Here is a 23,109-nt window from a genome sequence, read left to right as displayed (position 1 = left end):
CTAATCCAAGGTAACAAAAATTTTACGTCTTCAGGACTGTGAAGATATCTAGGACTGTGAGCCATTTGAGTTAATCTGTTAAGGTGTGAGGCCAAGGTCCCTTTTTATGTATGGACACTCAATTATCTACCTTTTCAGCACTGAATTGCTCTCTCACCTTTGTCAAAAATCTGTGTGTAGGTCTTTTTCTGCCCTTTGGTTTCATTGATCTTTGGATCTATCATTTTGCCAAATGTTGTACAACTATAGCTCTTGTTTATATATCTTGAAATAGGATAATGTAAGTCTTCCAATTCCATTGTTTCTCAGCACTAATTTGACTTTTGTTTGTCCTCCCATAATCTGTAGACTCTAGCTTTGTGATTTTTAAAAGTACATTTTTCTGATTTTTCTTAGGATTTCATTGAATGTGTAAAATGAATTTAGGGACAATTAGAATCATAGCAATATTGAATGTTCCACATCATAGACATGGTATAATTTTGTTTGGAACTTCTTTGGTTACTTTCATGAGAAGTTTGTAGATTTTAGCATATAGATCCTGTACATATTTTATTAGATTTATACATAAGTATCCCATGCTTTTTGGTGCTAAATTAAATGGTACTATTTATCAAACATTAATTTTCAGTTGTTCATTGCTAAAATGTAGAAGTACAATTGTTTATGTACTACAATAGAAGTACAATTGTTTATAACCTACCCTCTTGCCAAACTTAATAGTTTAAATTGTTAAATAGCTGAAGGAAATCCTTGGGATTTCCTTCCTTCCTTTCTCTCTCCCATGTATTGTGCCCAGGGGTCCTTAACCACAGGACTACCTCCCAGACTTTTTTTTTCCCCCATTTTGAGACAGGGTCTCACTAAATTGCTTAGAGCCTTATTAAGTTGCTGAGGCTGGTCTCAGCTTGTGATTCTCCTGCCCTAGTCTCTTGAGTCACTGGGATTACAGGCATGCACCACCATGCCCAACCCTTGGGACTTTGTAGGTGGATAATCATGTTATCTGTAAAAACTTTTTTTTTTCTCTTTTTCCCTGCCAATCTGTATAACTGTTACAGCAACTGCATTGTGACATGGAGCAGCTCCCTCCAATGTTAGGTTTGTTTTTCATGAATTGTGACAGTAGCCCCTTTGATTCCAAAAGGTGAGGAATGGGTTTGTTGTGAAATCTAGTATAGAAAGAGTAGTCAGTATTCATATGGGGAAGTTCTGCCAGCAGGAAATTTAAAAGAGATGGTGGGAGGGCACATGCACTTGGGATCCACAGGGGAACCTTATCAGGATTGTGAAGGAGGCAGTAGACATGGGAAGGTGATGAGGCTTATGGATTGCTTACACCAAGTCAAAGTGTAAGTTTCCTAGAATTGTCACAGTTCACCCCCAATATTTGGGTCAGTACTACAATCTCTGGTTTCCTGTGAACAAATATGTATTGGAGAAAAGTGAAGTTTGCAAACTGACCCAAATTAATTAGTGACTCAGGTTTTAAAAAACTAAAGAGGGCATGAATTGTTACCATCCAAAACCAAATGGGACAAGTAAGATCAGAACAAAGAGAGCCAATACTTATTGCTTGACTGCATACAGCTGCTTTTCATGGACCAAATTTTGCTTCCAAATTTGATAGAGGTAGGGCTCTGAACCTTCTTGTACATCATGGTAGTTTAGCCAAGATCAAAGTCTAATCAACATTTCTAATGTCTTATATGATGGCTTCATAAGTTTCTCTCTTTAGTACAGTATCATCACTAATTCCATAGCTGAGTGTGTGGGGATAGACAGGCCCTTGATTGTCCTTTCTCCATACATTTTGAACAGTAGAGGGCTACAGAAATAGCCTATAGGTTAAAAAAAAAAAAGTATGTGTAAAATGGGATCCCTCAGATAAATGTAAATTGTAGTTGTGATGGATAAATTGGGACAGTATAAAATATTAAGCTCAATCAGTAGCTTTGAAGCAATCAGTAATATTTGGTTAGGGGCCTTAACTGGAGATATTATAGGGATTATGAATGTTATGAGGTATTCATTTTTACTCATGTTAAGGGTGGGCCAAATAGGGCAACTGGAAGGAGAAAAGAAGGATTCTTTTTGCAATGAAATTATTAAAAACAACACTTAATTCTTCAGCCTTCTTTGTTCTGACAACATGAGGTGTTCATAAATTTAGTATGTCATTGTTTAATAGCACTAGCATAACCGTTTGTAAAAGGGATTGGCATTGGATTTCTGCAGTCTTTCTTACTCCCAACACTTTTGACAAAATATGTAGGGGCTTTATATACCACTTCTCCAACTCTGACACCAAGTGGGTGTGTAATGAAATGATTCATTTCATTTCTGATAGTAAGTACCTGGTTAGCACCAGATCCCAAAGATTAAGGGCTCATTCCCATAAGACTCCCCCAACTGAGAATCCAGGCTTGAAGTCCCAGGCTTCTTAGTTCTGACTAACTAGCTCCCTCCTTGGATGCGAGAATTTCCTAGAATGATTTGCAGAACTCAGGAAGAGTTTAATTTCTCTTGCCAATCTATTACAACAGATAAAACAGCCATAGGGAAGAGGTATAAAGGTGAGATACCTGGGAGTGTGGGAGACAATGCAGCAGTTTCCATGCCCCCTCCAAGAGCATCCCTCTCCCAGCACCTATCAAGGTGTATTGTTGTAGTCACCAACTTGGAAGCTCTTTGAACTCTCACAGAGGTTTTTATGGAAATTCCACTATGTGTGCATGGCAGAGGAAATTTACCCTTAGCTCCATCTGTGGCCCCTCTTCCCCTTCTGAGACATCAGTAGTGAGTGGGGCTCACGGTTCCAACTCTAAAAATGTTGTAGAATAAGAAGTGTTGCTTTCACAATGTTGTGAATGTGCCGATATCACTTCTTCTTCTTCTTCTTCTTTTTTTTTTTTGTGATGCTGGAGATTGAAACCAGGGCCTTGTGCATATGAGGCAAGCACTCTACCAACTAAGCAATATCCCCATCCCTGTAGGGATATCATTTCTATTATATACTTAAAAAGGCTGCTTTGTGAATAACATATAAAAATACATTTTTTTCTTGTTTTGTAGTGGAGAGTGAACCCAGGGCCTGGCATGGGCTAGGCAATCATGCTACCCCCGAGCATGTTTTCTAAACATTATGTTAAAAATACTTTTCATGGGCCGGGATTGTGGTTTTGTAAGCCCTTCTCTAGAACGTGTAAGGCACCAGGTTCCATCCTCAGCATTATATATATATATATAAAACGTTTATGACCTTTAAAAAAATTTTTTTTTCGTGGCCAAAAAAGAAAAGGAACAACCAGAAAGTCAAAAAGAAAAAATAAACTTTTCCTGGAGAAAATATTAACAAGAAAAATGAGACATGAATACACAAACAATATTTAAATGATGAGGTTAATATAAAAGGTTTGGAAATTTTACCAAAAATTAATAATGACCCTTGAAAACACAAAGGTGTTCTATTTCATTTACAATACAGAAAATATGTTTAAACCACATTTGGATACCGGTCTACCTCGCCTATTCTGCGAATCAGGCTTTAGCTTCATAACGTCAGATTAAATACCTTTTCAGTCGCTTACTGAGTCCTGGTTAATTCCTTGAAGAGCCTATCTCATTCGTCCCAAAAACCCTGCCAGGCTGGAGGGTATTTACAGCCCTCAGCTCACATCACCACACAGGAGCCGAGGAATGGACACACAACCTCGTTCCGTGGAGAGGCAACGCTCACTGAAGCGTTCTGGGAAACGTCCATTGGTTACTTGGAGTCTCGCGTAGTTCCTCTGGGACGGGGGCGGGGGGGGGGGAGGAAAGTCCCAGGAATTCTGGGAAGTGTAGTCCAGGCGGTCCGTAGCGTTGCGGGCATCTTTCCTTAGGAGGGCGGATGCCTGGAATTCTGGGAAGTTTATTCCGGAAGGCTGAGTCAGACACTTCCGCTCCCTGGGCCGGAAGTTGCTGTTGTAGTTTGTTTGTTTCTCATGGTGATTGAAATCAGTTTCTTGGGTCTTGAGCGCTCTTCCGAATTTCCTGGCCCCCACCCCACCGGCACCCTCAATGACCTGCCTTCAGCTTAGGGGAAAGGAAGCCTCCGCGGAGAGCAGGGGTTTGGAGCGGTGACGAACGAAGTTTCCGTTTTCCCCGCGGAACCTGCTCGCGTTGGAGACTCTGTAGTGGAGTCCCCGGGTTCGTGACCTGGTCAGGGCGTGTGCCACCTGGTTTGAGGGTTTCCGGGGCTCTCGACTCGCCTAATCAGCCCCTCTCCACCGCTCCCGCGCGGCCACTTCCTCGGGTGGTCCACTTTGGGGACTTACTCGATTGAGGGGGGAGGGAGGGTCATTGTCGTTATTTTAAATGTACCATCCTAATCGCATGGTTTGGAATTGCAAGAGGGCCTTCAGAGCAAAGACTTAAAACAGTTACGAGCATCTAGTGAATCGTGGCTTTTCTTGTTACCATTTATTTCCCGCTGAATGGCGGGAGGCCCTGGGTTGAGGCTAGAGAGTTCCAGCTGCCGGTGTTCTGGCTCTTGTTTGGGGTCCTTGCAGACCCGTTCATTCTGGTGCCTATTTGAGCAGAGGGAGGCCATGATTGAACTTCATTCCCATCAGAGGGTGCACAGTGGAGAAAAGCCATACAGATTGAGGAGTGTGGGAAGAATTTTATCAGAATTCACAACTTTATTCCCATAGGAGGGTCCACACGGGAGAAAGATCATATACTTGTAAGGAATGTGGGAAGAGCTTTGGCTGGGCCTCCGATCTTTTGAAACATCAGAGACTCCACAGCGGAGAAAAACCATTCAAGTGTGAAAAGTGTGGGAAGAGCTTTACTCAGAATTCACAACTTTATACCCATGGGAGAGTCTACACTGGGGGAAAGCCACGAAAGTGTGAGGAGTGGGGATAGCTTCAGCTGAGCATCAAGTCACTTGAGCCATCAGAGACACCACGGTGGAGTAGAACCCTTCATTTGCAAAGAGTTTTGGAAGAGCTTTGGACACAGTTCATATGTGAAAATGCACAATGGAGAAATGGCTTACAAATCAAGGACTTTGGGTAGGATTACATTGGAGCTCAAATCTTGACCTGTGTTTGAAGGTCCACACAGGAGATAACCCATGCAGATATGGAGAATGCTGTAATTCTTTCAGTCAGTCTCACAGTCTCAGTTTTCAACTGCATCAGAGCACCCCCTCCCTGCCAAATTACCTTGGACATGTGATGCATGGCTTTAGTTGGTCTTCACAACTAGTCCTATTAGAAACCGTAGAGATGGGGGATGTCTGGGCTGGATTTGTAGTTCAGTGAGTTCAGTGATCACCTAGTATTTGTGTGGCACCAAGTTCTATCCTCATCACCACATAAAAATAAATAAAAGTAAAAAAATTAAGTTCATCTACAACTAAAAAGAAAACTTCAAAAAAAGGTGGGGGTATGTGTGATAAGCACTCAGTTATGTGTACCTTAAAATTCATCACAGGGGGCTGGGGATGTGGCTCAAGCGGTAGCGTGCTCGCCTGGCATGCGTGCGGCCCGGGTTCGATCCTCAGCACCACATACCAACAAAGATGTTGTGTCCGCCGAGAACTAAAAAATAAATATTAAAAAATTCTCTCTCTATCTCTCTCTCTCCTCTCTCACTCTCTCTTTAAAAAAAATAAAATAAAATTCATCACAGAATCCATACTGGTTAAAAATTTCATCCAAGGAAATTTACGAGGAGAAACATTCATTAAGGAAAGTTTGACCATAGCTCAGCATGTCCCAGTGGTCTGAGGACCACATAATGGAGCCTTCTTGTAACTAGTGAAGTAAGGGTCTTATTCGGAAGTATCAAGAAAATGAAACCTGCAAAAAATAACTTGGGGAAAAACTTGAATTAAAATGCAGAATGCACACAGTACTGCAATCCAGAGCACTAATTTGAATATTATCTTACTACACTTGTCTCCTAGCCTCTCCCCATTCTGAATCTTTTGAATTTTTCTCATACTAAGACTGAAAGATTTTAAACAAAAGCAAAAACAAATGACTAAATGGTTTTGTTAACTGCAATGATATACTACAGCATATTTCATAATTAAAATTTTCAGTAGTGTTAATACGAGATTTACAGTAACAGTCTGAAAGATTGTGATATAGTTACTTAATCCTGAGTTGATCACGACTTATAATTAATTTTTTGTACTTCCAGGCAGTGACTGTATTCTGATGAGATTGTCTTCTGTTTGCTGTAGAATTTATTTTAATCAAACTTGTCAGGTCATAACTATGCAAAAATGGGAAGGACACTTGTCAAACTCCCTACCCTATATTTTTGCTCTTTCCCTATGAATAAGTACTATGAAAGCTGGAGTTTGGTAATTTCATCAAATATATTCATTATTGGGGCAGGATTAAAATTTATATGGTCTTTGCTGGTGGCAGTAAAAGTATGTCTTTTGGAAAGCAATATGTGTCAGAAGTATAATCAGAAATCAAAGAATGGGAAGTTATAATTTTATGAGGTTAAAGTACCAAAAGATAGAATACCATATTGATCATGTTATTCCCCCCTTTCCCCCCAAATACTAGGGGTTGAACGCAGTCCCAGTGGCACTCTACCACTGAGCTATATCCCCATCCCACTTTTTGAAATATTTATGTTTTTAGTTGTAGTTGGACACAGTATCTTTTTTTATGTGGTGCTGAGGATCGAACCCAGGGCCTCACATGTGCTAGGTGAGTGTTCTACCGCTGAACCACAATCCCAGCCCCTAACCCCATCCCTTTTAAGAGCTAAGACAGAGGTTGTCCTCCAACTTGTGATCCTCTGCCAGATCCTTTTGAGTAACTAGTATTACAGGTGTGTGCCACTGAGCCTAACTAGTAACTACATTTTTATTTTTCACTTTTTGGTAATGGGGATTGAACCCAGTGTGCTTAACCACTAAGCCACATCCCAACCCTTTTTATTTTTTGAGACAAGAGTTTTCATAGCCTAGATGAAATAGGCAAATTCCTAGGAGAAAATCTGGCAACATCAAATTTTGAAGAAAGGATATCTAAGTCAACCTGTAACTAATAAAAGATTGCATCTGTAATTAAAAACTCTTCATAGGCTGCAGTTGTAGTTCAGTGGTAGGGCAATTGCCAGGCAAGTGTGAGGCACTGGGTTTGATACTCAACACCATATAAAAATAAATAAAATAAAGATACTGTGTCCGTGTACAATTAAAAAAGTTAAAAAAACAAACGGGCTGGGGATGTGGCTCAAGTGGTAGCACGCTCACCTGGCATGTGCACAGGGCTCTGGGTTGAATCCTCAGCACCACATAAAAATTAAAAATTAAGATGTTGTGTCCACTGAAAACTAAAAAATAAATATTAAAAAATTCTTTCTTTCTCTCTCTTATAACCAGCTCTTCACAATCCAAAGAAAATCCATCCATGACCAGATGTCCTCTGGTGAATTCTACCAACATTTAAGGAATATTTAATGCCATAACTATCAAAACTCCTCCCCAAATCACATGGGTAGGCTCTTCTTTGTTCATTCTATGAGTCCAGCGTTACTTTGATACTAAAGCTGTAGACATTAAAAGAAAATTATAGAACCATATCTTTTGTGCATACTGATGCAAAAATCCACAACAAAATACTAGAAAAATCTGGGTTGAGGTTGTGACTCAGTGGCAACATGCTTGCCTGGCATATGTGAGGCACTAGGTTTGATCCTCAGAACCACATAAAAATGAGCAAAAATAATGATATGATGTCCATATATTAAAAATACTAGAAAGCCAAATTCAGGTGCATATTGAAAGGAATATACTCAAAGACCATGTGGATTTATATCTGGTAAGTGGTATTTAGATGCCACATAAACAGAATGAAAAATAAAAATTTCATGATCTCAGTGCAGAAGATTCACTTGACAGAATTTAACAGTATTTCATGAGTAAAACAAGCCTCAACAACAACAACAACAAAGGAATAGAAGGAACTATCACAAATAAATAAAAGCTAGATATTGAAAAACTTGCCAGTTATCATCAGACTAAATGGTGGGAGACTGAAAGTTTTTCCTCTAACAGAACACAGTAGGGTTGCACTGCTTTCTCCAAATCCATTCAGCATAGCATTGAAAGTTCTAAGAGCAACAGGTAGAATAACGAAGCATTCAAACTGAAAATAAAGATGTGAAACCATCTCCACTTCCAGATGATATGCTGTAAATATATAAATGTTCTATTGCTGGGGGCTGTGGTGGCACATGCCTATAATCCCTGCAAGTCAGGAGCTGAGGCAGGAGGATTGCAAGTTCAAGACCAGCCTTAGCAATTTAGGAAGGCCCTAGACTACTTAGTGAGATCCTGCCTCAAAAAACAAACCAACAAAAATGCTGGGATGTTCTTCAGTGGTTAGGCACCCCTGGGGTTCAATCCTCAGGACCAGAAAACAAGCCAACCCCCCCCAAAAAAAATCTGTAGAAAACATAAAACCAATTATGAAATCAGGGAAATTAGAGTACTGTGAGTTCAAAGCCAGCCTCCGTAACTTAGTGAATCCCTAACCTACTCAGTGAGACCCTGTCTCTAGATAAGATATTTTAATAAGGACTGGAGGTGGGGTGCTGGGGTTGTGGCTCAGTGGTAGAGTGCTTGCCTGGCATGTGTAAGATTGAATTCTCAGCACCACATATAAATAAGTAAATAAAATGAAAGTTCTTCAGCAACTGAAAAATCTTTTAAAGTAATAAAAAGGGCTGGAGAGGTGGTTAAGTGCTCTTGTGTTCAATTCTAAAAATAAAAGAAGAAAATCCAAATGATATACATATAACTTGTGATAATTGAATTTGCTAAGTTTAGTGGTGTAAGATCCAGTATAATTTCATTAGAAGTGGTTATAATAATATTATCTTCTAATCCCCATCTCAAAGGTGAAGTTTTCATCATTGCCTCATTATTAAATTTTATGCAATGCATTTTAGTTTTGTTCATTTTTTCTAGAAATATATTTCCTAAATGTACAAATAGCTGTTACAATGTTGTTCACAATATCCTACAATTTTCATTGATGTTCTCTTTTATATTTCTGGCCTTGGTAATTTTTATGTCTTTTTTGCATGGTCATTCACACCACTATTGTCAATTTAATGGTTTTCTCAATAGGTGTGTGTGTGTGTGTGTGTGTGTGTGTGTGTGTGTGTGTGTGTATAAACTTCATTTCATTTGTTTGGCAATTTCTCAATCTGCTCTTAAATATTCTGCCATTTTCTTTTTTGGTTTTGTTATTTCTTTATGAACGTCCTGAGATGGATATTTTTCCCTAATTGATTGTTAGTTTCCCTTCTATTTATTACCCATTTAAAGCTCAACATTTCCCTCTGTATATCTAATTTTTGTGTTTCTTTTGGTGGTTCTTTCCACTTTTGCTTTATAAAATATTAGCTTATACTTCATGGTAACTTGAGCCTTTTAATCATTATAAAGGGTCCCTGTATGTTAACTATTTATTTATTTATGGTGTTGGGGATTGAACCCAGAGCCTTGTGCGTGGGAGGGAAGCACTCTACCAATTGAGCTATTTCCCCAGCCCCACCAACTATTTTTTTCCTTTTAGTTCATTTGCTCAAGCGTTAGTATAAGAAAAATTTAAATTATAGAAATAATTTGAAACCTGGGATGATAGTATTTTTATTGAGAGAAGATTTTTATTTACTTTTGTGAGGGCCAGAAAATGCTAACAAAATACATCCACCATCATGCAGTTTCAGGGATTTGACACTTTGGTATCAGTTCCTTCTAGAGAAGTCCTAATTCCCTTTTCCCAATACTCCTGTGGAGAAGGTCTTTGATGGTTACCAAAGGAAATGAACTCCTATTCCTTGAAAATGACCCCTTCAATAAGTCTGCTTTAGTTCATTCCAGATCTTCTACAACACCATAACTGGCTAGGTTATAAAGAACAGATCTTTATTCCTCGCGGTTCTGGAGGCTAGGAAGTCCAAGTTCAGGGTGCCAGCGGCTTCAGGGTTTCTGAGGGTTCACTTCCGGTTCATAGGTACTTCCTTCTAGTGATTTCTTCACGTAACTGAAAGAGCAAATGAGCTGCCTCGGGACACTTTATTGACAGTACTAATCCAATTCACGAGGAAAAGCTCTCATGATGCAATCACTCCCAAAGGTCCAGCTTCCTAATACCATTATCTGGTGGGCTTGATCTCAACACATGAATTTGGGGGTGGGGACGGTGACACGAGCACTGATATCACAGCCAATATCTAAAGCCTAGTCTGCTTCTCAGTCTTATAAGAATCTACAGTCTTCTAAGACTGACACACAACAATGAACAGACATTTGCCCAAAACCTTCTCAGGGATTTCTGGGAAGTGAAAACTAGGAGGGCAGAGTATTTGGATACTTCGGCTCCAGGGAACTGGACTTTGTCTCTCGGGAAATGTAGTCCAGGACTGAAGTACTGTGGCTGGTTTCCCGCCTAGAATCCTGGGACCTGTAGTCTAAGCTCCGAGCATCTCGCATACTTCCGTTTCTAAGCCCTTCCTGTAAACGGTCCCTCTCCGCCGCGGAATCCTGGGAAGCGTAGTCCCGGAACTCCTGTACTCGCAGGCTCTTCCAGTGGGGGAAGGCAGTTCTGGGGAGTTCTGGATGAAGCCGTGTAGCCCAGGAGCTTTCGGTAGTCGCTGGTACTTCCGCTCCAGGAGGATGGCGTAGCAGCCATCTTTTCTCGGGCTTTAGTGGTTTTGATCTTCTCCCCTTGAAACCTTTCGAATGTCTCCTGAATGTACTTGGGAACAACACTTAGCAGCCTTTCGTTTGGGGAGGACCGGCTGACAGCGGACGTTTGCGAATGGCGTTTTGCGTTCTCTAGGGCGGAGCTTCCTTGAATTGGGGGCGTACCTGGGTCGTGCTTCACGGAGTTTGAGGGTCTCCCGGGGGCTCGCGCCTCCTGCCCGACTCGCCCACCTGCGAGCCTGACCTGCAGCTTCACACGGTCTCACCTCGGACCGCCTAGTTAACCCCTTTGTGCTTTTGATTGTTTTTCTGTAAAAGGAAAATACAAGTCACACCTTCAAATGATGGAATATTTTGAGAAAAACGTGGTATACTACAAAAGATTTAAAACTGCCTGGTACCTGGGTTTTTCTTGATACTACTAAACATTTTCCGAGAAGCGCATGTTTCTGGACTTCGTCTGTCGGAAATGTAGTCCAGGACTGAAGTACTGAGCGTCCGAGGGGTCAGGAAGCAACTGCAGTATCCCTAAACCATTGACCTTTCAAAGAAGAGGAGTGTTGCTTCTAGCTGGTCTGGAAGATGTGACTGATTGGAGGTGGAGACACAACCCTGGCTTTTCACAGCCTCCTTTTCTTCACTATTCCTGACTTGTCCAAAAGCACTGCAGAAAAGAAGAGGCCGCAGAGCCCCACGTGAGTAAGACTTGTCATTCCTCAAATATCACATAAATCTGAGAATGTGTTACAGTTAAAGCCTAAGTTGCTAAGTTCCATCCTAAGGGCTTTATACAGGTGAAGCCCTTCAGAGTGCTTTGTGAAGTGGTACCGCTATTTTTCCTACTGTGAAGATGAGGAGACTGAGAAACAGGGAACGTAACCTGTTTGCCCATGGTCCATTGCTAGTAGGTGGCAGGAATAGCATTGGATCCTAAGCATCGTGAATCCAGATCTGAGCTCATCCTGTCTTTGGTATGGTCTCTCTGGGTCATAGGACTCTGGTCACTATTGTGTGGAAATAGGCCGAGACTTGAGGGGATCTTGAGAGCAAGATTGGGTTTCATTTTATTTCAAATAATGTTTATGTTATAGAAATAACCTTTAATCATGGAAAACACAAATAAATAAAAACTTTAATTACCACAACTATAGCATGTAAAAATAACAAATATTAATAGTTTAGTGCCTTTTTTGTCATCATTGTTTATGTTTTTGTTTAGCAGAGGTCTTTTGGGGAGACACTAATAGTCACTGCAGTGCTTTTGAGACTGGGATCTCCCAGGCATGATTGCACTCCTTTATCATCCCAGCTGCTCTGGAGGCTGAGGCAGAAAGATCACAAGCTCAAGACCAGCCTCTGAAACTTAGACCTTGTCTGAAAATAAATTTTAAAAAGACTGGTGATGTAGCTCAGTGGTAGGAAGCATGTTTTATCCCTCCTATGGCAAAAAAAAAGGAAGAAGAAGAAGAAATGAGTCTACAAATCAACAGCATTAGGATCACATAGTGAGAAATACCCAGCCTTAAGTCTCATCTAAGACCTTCCACTTTAGAATTTCTGTAGATGGAACCCAGAAATTGGGATTTCAACAAAATCCCAAGGTGATTCCTACACAGGCTCAGGAAAGGGACCTACTTGGAAACTCAGGCCTAAGGCAATTGATCTTGCCAAATGTCACAGTTAAAACTGAGCTGGCCACACAAGCATCCTACTTAGTCCGATGATTTTGTTCAGTAAATTTTGCCAGTTATCAAGTCTTCTAAAAATCCTGACATGAGCAGAAGGCAGCTAGCAAGTCTCGAGTTAACATGGAGAGAATTAGAAATGTGAAGATAAATTTTTCCTGGGATTTGGGGAATAGGTTCATTGCTCTTTTGTACCAGAGGATTTTTGTCTAAAGTGGCAAGATTGGCCACTAGTAATTGTCAATTAATGCTAGATACTTTTTTTTTCTATAGTCATCGTTACTATTATTACTACTGTTATTGTTACTATAACAGTTTCCTGATTTCATTTATTTATTTATTTATTTATTTTGGTGTTGGGGGTTGAACTCAGGGGCACTTGACTACTGAGTCACATCCCCAGCCCTATTTCATATTTTACTTAGAAACAGGGGCTCACTGAATTGCTTTATGCCTTGCCTTGCTGGCTTGAATTCACAATCCTCCTGTCTCAGCCTCCCAAGCCATTGGTATTACAGGTGTGTGCCACCACACCTGGCTAGTTTTTATTTTCATATAAATTTTAAACTTTCAGAAAAGTTGCAAAACACTAAAAGAAAATCTCATACTCAACTGAGATTCACTAGTTGTTTGCATCTTGCCTATTTTCTCTGTTGGTAATCATGAGTCAAATAATACCAGGAACATATCTGTAACCAAAGGCATTTAATTTTATTTTAGCTTGCTGCTAAAGGGAACCCACATACTGTTGGGAATCAGGCCTGGGGTCTCTTGGTAAGAGGCAGTTAGGAGGAGCTGGTTGTAGCATTTTCACTTGTATAAGCTGAGATGGGGAGAAGTGTAGGCAGTGAGTTTGTTCTGGATTTGATGATGTCAATAATCAGAAGTAATTTGATGACCAAGTATTCTAATAATTTTTCCCTAGGAGGTGGGAGAAACCAAACAGATTAGAGTTTTCACTAGTAATGAAGTGGTCACTCATGTTAGTCAGGAGAAACAGTTATTTGGTTATTTTTTGTTATTGTAGAATGTGCCTGTGTGTTAGAATGTCTTCTTTTCTTTCTTGTCCATCACTATCACTGAATGGCCTTGCCTCATTTTTGTTGATCAGCTGGAAACATCAAGTATTGGCCCTTGCCCTACTAGCTATTAGAGTTTTTTTTTCTTTTCTACAGCTTTATGTATATGTACGTATACATATGTGTTTGTATACTTATATGTACACATTTTTTCCCCAACTACTAAAACAAGCTGGAGACAATGATTAAAATGAAATTAATTACATTGATAGCATACTGTTATCTAACTCACAATTCATATTTAAATTCATTCATTCAACTTTCTCAATAAAGTTGTTGTTCTCAGAGTCTTTGAGAACACTTCACCCCCAGGTCAGAGATTAGCCCAGTTTTATTGCACATTGCACATAAGTTTTTTATTGCATTGCATATAAGTTTTTGTTTCATTAGTCACTTTAATCTAGAATGATTCCTCAAACTTTTTCTTTTTTTGCTTTGGATATTTTTGTAAAGTTGGCAAATTATTTTGTGGAATGTCCCCACTCTTTTTAGTTTATTTGGTATTTGTTCATGATAATCAGGCTGTGTATTATCAGCAGAAGTGCCACAGAAGTGAGCAGGCTTCCTTCTTTGTGCATGATGTAAGTCAGATGTCACTCAGTGGTGGTCTCAGCTTTGTTCTTTTGGCTAAGGGCCAATACTTGATGTTTCCAGCTAAACAACAGGTTATCTTTTTCCTTAATACTTTGAGATTATGTAGCTATCTTTTTCCTCACACACTTCCACCAACTTTTAGCACTCATCAGTGATTTTCTAGTTATTTTTTATTCTAAATGTATTAGTGTATGTGTTTTATAGAAAGGACTTTTTCTCTTCTCAGTTATTTGTTACACATTATTTATAACAATATGAACTCAGATTTCTGTCTTTCTCACTTAAACTGAGTGTAGATTGTCACACTTTTTTATTGCAATATCTTAATTTTATCAGTTTCTTTACCTCTATGCATATGTGCTAAAAGGGTACTTCCCACTTGAAAAGGAATAGCAAAGGCTGGGGGTGTGGCTCAGGAGTAGAGCATGTACAGTGTCCTGGGATAAACCCCTGGAACTACAAAACCAAAAGGAAACATCAGATTTCTATACTTTTTAAAGTTTTCCTAATCAATTTAAATACTGTTGTTGGTCTTGGAGTATACTTTAGTGGTAAAGTATTTGCTTAACATTCATGAAGCTTTAGGTACAATCCCCTGCACAGAATAATAATATTAATAGTAATAATAGTAGTAGTAATAATAATAATAATAATAATAATAAAGTATTGTTGTTGGGCTAGCAAATTATTAAAGACAACCAAATATTTTTTAGAAGTTTTAAGAGATTTTCACATCGAAGAGGGCAACAACATGTGAGCTCCGAGTACCTTAAAATATTTGGAGCAAGTAATTTGCAAGGAGCAACCACATGGGTTAGTTACATACTTTCTCAGTTTCTGATGATTTCTCTCTTTTCCTAGTTCTTCTTCTTAGGACTCTGCACTCCCTGGAAAGATAAAGATGAACACATTCAAGGTGAGTAGAACTTACCTTTCTCACTACTAAAAGTGCCTCTTTAAAAAGTGCTCAGAGTTTGGAAGTGTTTCAAAACAAGTCAAGTCATGAGGACCTGCAGAATGTACCAGGTGCTTGTTTTGTCCCTTTTAAGTTTAGCTGTTGGTATTAGTTCTTGTTTTATTTCATTTTTTACTTTACAAATAAAACTCTATAGACTAATGGACAGGTATGCCCATAGTTATATGTTTCTGTTCATAACAGATACAATTTTACTTAATCTCATGTATTCTTTTTCTATGCTGGGAGTCAAATCCAGGGCATTTTGCATGATGGGGAAGCTCTCTGCCACTGAGTTATATCCCCAAGCCCCTAAATGCTTCATGTTTTCTTTTTTGTTGTTGTTGTTTAATGTTATACAAATTTATTTTTAATTGCTTTACTAAATTTCCACCAAATTTATATACCCAGTTCTTAAACTATTCTCTATGTAAACATTTATTTTAGTCAGGACTTTCACTGTTTCAAGAACACTACAATGAACAGTGTTCCTACATTTAGCTTTTTCTGAAAATTCAATTTTGAAAAATACTGCATTTTTAAAGGGATTCTTAATATACTAGGTGTTCAGAATTGAAAAGATATGTCCTACATGTGGTACCTTAGATATTTTGGGTAGATTTAAATACAGCCCAATGCATCAGATTTGACTACTGCTTCACATAGAAAAACATTGCTCAACATTTTCTTACCACAAGATTTAGATTCTGTTTTTCCCATGCTTGAGTCATACTCTGTGTATATTTCATTTACTGATCTATTTTTTTTCCTCTGTGGGTTTGGTACTAGCAATTGAACCCAGGGGCGCTTGACCACAGAGCCACATCCCTATCTCTTTTTAATTTTTTTTAGATTTTGAGACAGGGGCTGACTAAGTTGCTGAAGCTAGCTTTGAATTTGGAATCCTCCTGCCTCAGTGTCTTGAGTTACTGGGACGTGTGCCTGGCTTTTTAATTTTTCTTCTTCTTCTTTTTTTGCCCAAGTAATATATGACATTAATGTAAAAAATCTAATGTAAAAAGTGATACTAGAGAACTTGCCAGGCACTTATGCTCTATCACTGCATTTATGCCTTAGCTGTATGAGGAGGTACTGTGTTTCCTCTTCATTTTAAACATAAATAAAAGTGGCTGTGAAAAGTATTCACATGGAATACTAAAGATCTAAGGTGAAGGTATCAGGTTCTAGTAAAAGATGGAGAGATTTGACATTCCCTTTGGTTTATTTCAACCTATACACTATTTAAAGTCATCTGGCTCTGACCTCAGTGGGAAGGCAGCTGCTATCGGGCACTGTTGGAATTTAATTGATAAAAAATTCTGAGGAAATTGGAAATCTTAATTAAAATGTTTACATTTACATCCACTAGATTTCTAGGGAGCTTACTTATTATAGTATAAGCACCAGGTCTCTTTTTCATAGTAGCATTTTTGGTAAGGCTGAGGAAAATCAGTGTATGGCATCAATAAGATAGAAGGAAAAGGGCTGGGGAACCTACACATGGCTCAGAGTCCAGGGAAACCTCCCACCCATTATTTCTCTCTTCTCAGTGCTATCTCTCTTCCAGTGGACACTGTAAGATTGAAGTCATATGTGTGTGTTGTAGGAAGCTGTGACTTTCAAGGATGTTGCTGTGGCCTTTACTGAGGAGGAGCTGGGACTGCTGGATCCTGCCCAGAGGAAGCTGTACCAAGATGTGATGGTAGAAAACTTCAGGAACCTGGTCTCAGTGGGTGAGGCCTCCCTCTCAAATAACTCTGTAACCTTGGCATTTTAATGCTTTGAGGCTCTTGAAATAGTTCCCAGACTTTCCTAATTCCTGTGGGCTACAGAAGCAGGATGTTTCTGATCTTTAAAGAATGATACATGGACAGTATATTACTATTCCTTGCCTATTCTTTTTCAAATTTTGCTTCTGACTCATTACTGAATTTTAAACCAATTTATTGAATCCTATCAGCAATTTTTAATTAAATAAAAGAGGATAGGAAATATTGGTGCTCCTTAGGAAGAATGGTACACATTCTAGCAAAAACTGGCCAACTGCAAGAATAGTGTAAGGGTCAGTAGAAAGAAATTTAACAAAAACAGACATTAGATGAGTCATTCAGCTGGACATGGTGGTGTGTGCCTGTAATCCCAGCTACTTAGGAGCTGAGGGAGGAGGATCATGAGTTGGAGGCCAGCATCGGCAACTTAGCAAGACCCTGTCTCAAAGTTTAAAAAAGGGCTGGGAATGTAGCTCAGTGGTAAGAATGCTTGCCTACCATGAATGAGGCCCTGGGTTTAATCACTAGTATCTTCAAAAAAAGAAGAAGAAAAGAAAAGGAAAGAAAAATATCATTCAGATTTTTTGTATTGTATGTTTTGTACACATATTTGGTTCATGAAATAAATGATATTCCTGTATTGGGTGATTTTTTTTTTGTGTGTGTGTGTGTGGTGCCAGGGATTGAACTCAGGGCCTTGTGCATGGAAGGCAAGCGCTCTTCCAACTGAGCTATGTCCCAGCCCACATGGGTGATGATTTTTTTTTAAGAAAGTGTGATAAACACTATTTTCAGTGTCTTGAATATACATTTAGAACTGTTTGCAATATACATTTTAGCTCTACTATGTCTTTTAAACTTATGACTTTGCCTGTTCATAGAGCATCAGTTCTTCAAACGAGATATATCATACGCAGAAAGAGAAGAAAAGCTTTGGATGATGAAGACAGCAACCCAAAGAGAGACAAGTTTAGGTAAGGACCAAGCAGTTTTGAATCTTTATAGTTAACTGTCCATCTCTTTTGTTCTCATCACCCCTATTGCTGTCACCTGGCACAACTTGCAAATTCTTTCCTGGATTATTGCAGCAACCTTGGTACTGATTGCCCTCTCCCTTTCTTCCCCTTCTACAGTCTATTCTCTGACATAGCACTCAGAGTAATCCTTTGTAGCCTTAAGTTAGAGTGTGAGATATTCCTCTGCTCAGAATTCTCTTGTGGCTTATTTTACTTAGAGTAAATCCACATTTTATGGGTGTTCAGATTTATACACCTTTAGAAGACATTTCACATAGTGACACTATTATTGCTTGTGATGATTCTCTGATCATTTCTAATCTGTTCTAAACATTTATCACTAGCTATTAAATTTATTGCACATTTCATTAATGGTCTGAATTTATCAGTTTGGAAAACATTCTTGTCAAAGGCAAATGTCTCTGCATCTAAAAAGAGGAAGGGAAAAAGGAAGAAAGGAAGTAAGGAAATCTTTAGAATGATCTAGTACACAAATCTTCATGCTTTTCTTTCACCCTAAGTGATTCTTACCATCTTTTATTTTTGTCCTCAGCATTAACACACTTGGTATACCCCTGCTTCAAGTACAGCTTTGTGCCTTCTCAACAAAACTGCACTTTCTATTCTTTTTGGATTTCATATACTTTACTTTTAAAAACAAAAACAAAACAAAACAAAAACCCCTTGCATCTGATCTAGCTCAAACTTGAATTTGGAATTATGAGAATCCCAGAAGTCAAATTGTGATTTATCTGTGCATCCATTGCTTGAACACCTACTAAATGCCAGTACTATTTTGGGCAGTAGTTATAAAACTCTGAGCTCCATTTTGTCCTTATTGATACTGTGTTGTAATAGGAATGACTTGTAATTTTAATGGAAAGATTTAGGTATGTCAGTAATTGTGTTGTTAAATGAGTTTCAGTAATGCTTAGTAGTTGGGAGCTTATTGGACCATCTCTTGGTTTCTGCCAGTAAACCAAAAGCCTTCATATATGGTGAAAAACTGGACTGGGGATGTGATTCAGTGGTTAAGTGCCCCTGGGTTCAATTCCCAGTACCAAAAAAAAAAAAAAAAAAAAGAATGTCCTATATGGTGAAAAACTGTGCTAAACCATCCTGAGTTTTGTTAATGTCTCTTACTGTTCCTAAGTGAATCTTCAAGTAAAGCATTTACTTATTTGTGTCTCTGAATTCTGTTTTTATAGGAGAGAACAATCAAAGTGAGTTAAGGACTGTTCAAGACAGAGAATCCCATGAAAAACTTTCCTGCTGGCAAATCTGGCAACAAATTGCAAATGACTTAACCAGGTGTCATAGTACCATAATAAATAATACTCAGGTCCATAAGCAGTGTTATTCCTCCTGCCAGGTTGGGACAGGACTACCTGTTCAAATTTCTGAAGATGAGAATTTTAAACAGAATCATAAAGCTGATGGTCCTAGCCATACTGAAGACTCAGAGTTTCCAACTTTAAGAATTCAGGATTCTTGGAGGAAAACTTCCATGATTGAATCACAGAATTATCAGAGTAGATATCAACAGATTTCCATGAAAAATAAACTCTGTCAGTACAAACAGAGTATTGACCCCATCAGTTGGATTTCACATCACCATGATGATCTTAAAGTAGACAAAAGTGAAAAATCTTATGGCCTCAATGAATATGGAAAAGAGAGCCTAAAGATTTCGACACTTTGTAAGCGCAGAATGACTCCCCCAGAACAGAAGCCTTACAAGTGTTATGAGTATAAAAAAGCCTTCAGTGATTTCTCCAGCTTTGATCCTCAGCAGCAACACTCAGAAGAGGAGTCTCGGACATGTACTGAATGTGGAAAAGGTTTCCATGACAGCTCAGTTCTTTGTGTTCATCTGAGAGTTTGCATGGAAGGAAAACATAAGTGTAATGAGTGTGGTAAGGAATTCAGCCAGAGCTCACATCTGCAAACCCATCTAAAAGTTCACACAAGAGTAAAACCATACAAATGTGAGCATTGTGGGAAAGCTTTTAGTCGTAGATCAGCACTTAACGTTCATTGTAAAGTCCACACTGGAGAAAAACCTTATAGTTGTGAGGAGTGTGGGAGGGCCTTCAGTCAGGCCTCTCATCTTCAAGATCATCAAAGACTCCACACTGGGGAAAAACCATTCAAATGTGATGCTTGTGGTAAGAGTTTCAGTCGGAATTCACATCTTCAGTCCCATCAAAGAGTACATACAGGAGAGAAACCATACAAATGTGAGGAATGTGGGAAGGGCTTTATTTGTAGCTCAAATCTTTATATTCATCAGAGGGTCCACACAGGAGAAAAACCCTATAAGTGTGAGGTATGTGATAAAGGTTTTAGTCGGCCTTCAAGTCTTCAGGCCCATCAGGGAGTCCACACCGGAGAAAAATCATACATATGTACTGTGTGTGGTAAAGGCTTTACTCTAAGTTCAAACCTTCAAGCTCATCTGAGAGTCCACACTGGAGAGAAACCATACAAATGTGAGGAGTGTGGGAAGAGCTTCAGGAGGAACTCCCACTATCAAGTTCATCTAGTGGTCCACACAGGGGAGAAGCCCTATAAATGTGAGGTGTGTGGGAAGGGCTTCAGTCAGAGTTCCTATCTTCAAATCCATCAGAAGGCCCACAGCATAGAGAAACCTTATAAGTGTGAAGAGTGTGGGCAGGGGTTCAATCAGAGTTCACGACTTCAGATTCACCAGTTGGTCCACACTGGTGAGAAACCATACAAATGTGAGGAGTGTGGAAAGGGATTCAGTCGAAGAGCAGATCTTAAAATTCATTGTAGAATCCACACAGGAGAAAAACCATATAATTGTGAGGAATGTGGGAAGGTCTTTAGGCAGGCCTCAAATCTTTTGGCCCATCAGAGAGTCCATAGTGGAGAAAAACCATTTAAATGTGAAGAGTGTGGGAAGAGCTTTGGTCGGAGTTCACACCTTCAAGCCCATCAGAAGGTCCATACTGGAGACAAGCCATATAAATGTGAGGAGTGTGGGAAGGGCTTCAAGTGGAGCTTGAATCTGGACATGCATCAGAGGGTCCACACAGGAGAAAAACCATATAAGTGTGGGGAGTGTGGGAAGCACTTCAGTCAGGCCTCAAGTCTTCAGCTCCACCAGAGTGTCCACACTGGAGAGAAACCATACAAGTGTGATGTGTGTGGTAAAGTCTTCAGTCGGGCTTCACAGCTCCAGTCTCATCAGAGAGTTCACACGGGGGAGAAACCTTACAAGTGTGAGATATGTGGTAAGAGCTTCAGCTGGAGATCAAATCTTACAATTCATCACAGAATTCATGTCAGTGATAAGTCCTATAAAAGAGATGGTAAGAATAAAGAATCCATACAGGAAGAAAGTTCTATAAAATGATTTTTTTTTTGGAAGACTCAAGTGTCATGTGAATCCTTCAGTTCCCCAAAGAAAGAAATTTGTTTCATTGAATTCAGTGTTTCAGCCTTAGCTCTTCACGTCCCAGTGGTTTAGAGCACATGAAGGAACTCTCATCATTGGTATACTAAAGGTTTCAGTCAGAACCTTGAACTTTCCCAAGTGCTACTCAGAAGAGAGACCTTAGGATGAGTTTTATCAGGGATTTTGCAAATAGTATTATCATTGATATGCCAAAGTTAGTGTCTGCTGGAACGATAATTTATTTCATAAATGGAGAGACTGCTGAATCTGCATAATCTTAGTATTGCTGAGTACTTCATTGGTACTATATTTAATAAATGGGGAAAATGTGTAACTGAAAATTGCACTGGAATTACATACAGAATATTGCAAATTTGTAATCAGAAGAGATGTGAAAGTAACCATAATAAAATTAAGAGAGAGAGTTGAAATGTAGAAAAACACTCAGTACTTCAAACTACAATGTTTATTTGGTATTAGCCCCATTATGATTATCACCTGTCCTTTGCCAGATTTTCTTAAGAAGCTGTGTCCTATCCTATTGGACTTTGCCTAGTGTTCTTTTGTTTTATACAGTATATTCAGTTATTTTTGTGACAATATAGAATGAAAATGAATCTTGTTCATCTTGGAATGGTAGGACTCTATCCTACTATTGATATTTTTTTAAAATATGTTTTTGGTCATAGAGGGACACACAATAATTATTTATTTTATTATTAATTTATTTTTATGTGGTGCTGAGGATCAAACCGTGCCTCACACATGCCTGGCAAGTGCTCTGCCACTGAGCTACAGCCCTAACCCCAACTATTGGTTATTTTCAACACCATTAAGGCAGAGGTTTGTCAGAAGTTACTCCTGACAGATGTTTTTCATAGTAATTGTTGTAATTGATCATTTTCTTATTCTCTACATTTTCATCTGTGTTCTAATGGCTTTAATAAGTTTAATCAAACATGTTGCTTCTTGGGGCATTAATGACTTAATTTTTCCTAGCAGTGGAAATGAAGGAGGAGCAACTTGGAAAAAGAATTGGTCAGGATGCAGAATGTGCGTCCTTTGGTAGAACAGGAACTTACTACTAGGAGATTCAAATGAGTAGGAAGCATATCATTGAGGTTGCTGAGTTCTCTAAACATGGAAGTAAGCATTCACCAATATGAATTAATTTTTTAAAATTTAAAATTATACATAAATTGTACATATTGGTGGTATGCTATATGATGCTTCAATTAGTAATTTAAATAATTGTTTAAACTTATCTGCAATAACATCATTTAAAATGATGGCCAAGACTTATGACAGTACAAGAATAAATTTAATGTAGTGTAGGGAGAGTACTTAAACTGGTGTGTGTCCATGTGCACATCCAGTCATGTGTGACAGGTTATTTACCTTACATAATAAACAGCAAAGAGAATCTTGAGGGATTTTTCCACATTTACCTTTTGCATTTTAAAATTTTCAGTGAGAATTTTTGCAGTGAAATACTCTAAGTTCACAGTAACACTGGTAGTAAAACTATATCAAATAAAATTTGAAATATTACTAAGAATATGTTAATGCCTTAGGGTTAATGAAACATAGCATATAAGATCAAAATTAAGAAACTCTGGAAATCGATTATTTTTTTTAAAATGGTTTACTTGTTCAATCATACATTAGTGAGTGTGAATATCTATTTTCAGTTAATACACTTGAATCTCCTTGGGCATAAAATTGATGCATCCTTGTTCTTGTGAGACTTGCTGTATAAATACAGAGTCCAGGGCACTACTTTGTCCTTTTTGGTGCTTGATCTGATTGGGGAAGTAGCTGAATTTTTCCAGACAGTGTGTGC

At 38.8% G+C, this 23,109-nt stretch overlaps 1 protein-coding gene and 1 long non-coding RNA gene across 3 annotated transcripts; one reads left to right on the top strand and one right to left on the bottom strand.

Moving 5' to 3' along the window:
• Window positions 1-9,669: 9,669 nt before the first annotated feature.
• LOC144370788 (uncharacterized) lies at window positions 9,670-11,280 on the bottom strand. The gene is made up of 2 exons (XR_013430743.1): window positions 11,146-11,280; window positions 9,670-11,053 (listed from the first exon to the last, which is right to left on the bottom strand). It is a non-coding gene; the product is annotated as an uncharacterized LOC144370788 (long non-coding RNA).
• A 23-nt stretch (window positions 11,281-11,303) lies between these two features.
• On the top strand, window positions 11,304-21,807 carry LOC144364639 (uncharacterized). 2 transcript variants are annotated; one of them, XM_040279132.2, is made up of 5 exons: window positions 11,304-11,439; window positions 14,964-15,018; window positions 16,664-16,790; window positions 17,708-17,800; window positions 19,051-21,807. In XM_040279132.2, exons 2-5 carry the CDS (start codon window positions 15,004-15,006, stop codon window positions 21,222-21,224), a joined length of 2,409 nt encoding a protein of 802 aa, XP_040135066.2. In that variant the 5' UTR covers window positions 11,304-11,439; window positions 14,964-15,003; the 3' UTR covers window positions 21,225-21,807. The 2 variants fall into 2 exon arrangements, with proteins under 2 accessions (XP_040135066.2, XP_077888053.1); XM_078031927.1 differs by having other exon boundaries at window positions 11,328-11,443.
• The last annotated feature ends 1,302 nt before the right edge of the window (window positions 21,808-23,109 follow it).

The sequence above is a fragment of the Ictidomys tridecemlineatus genome, chromosome 15 (assembly GCF_052094955.1).
Source record: "Ictidomys tridecemlineatus isolate mIctTri1 chromosome 15, mIctTri1.hap1, whole genome shotgun sequence".
Lineage (NCBI taxonomy): Eukaryota > Metazoa > Chordata > Mammalia > Rodentia > Sciuridae > Ictidomys > Ictidomys tridecemlineatus.
The sequence above is the reverse complement of the archived record's forward strand: the minus strand, read 5'-3'. Positions and strand labels throughout refer to the sequence as shown.

What these genes read in the sequence shown, in the direction of transcription:
- LOC144364639 (XM_040279132.2), top strand. An exon ending in CAGGAACCTGGTCTCAGTGG is followed by an intron (nt 16,791 to 17,707) that starts GTGAGGCCTCCC and finishes GCCTGTTCATAG; the next exon opens with AGCATCAGTTCTTCAAACGA. An exon ending in CCAAAGAGAGACAAGTTTAG is followed by an intron (nt 17,801 to 19,050) that starts GTAAGGACCAAG and finishes CTGTTTTTATAG; the next exon opens with GAGAGAACAATCAAAGTGAG.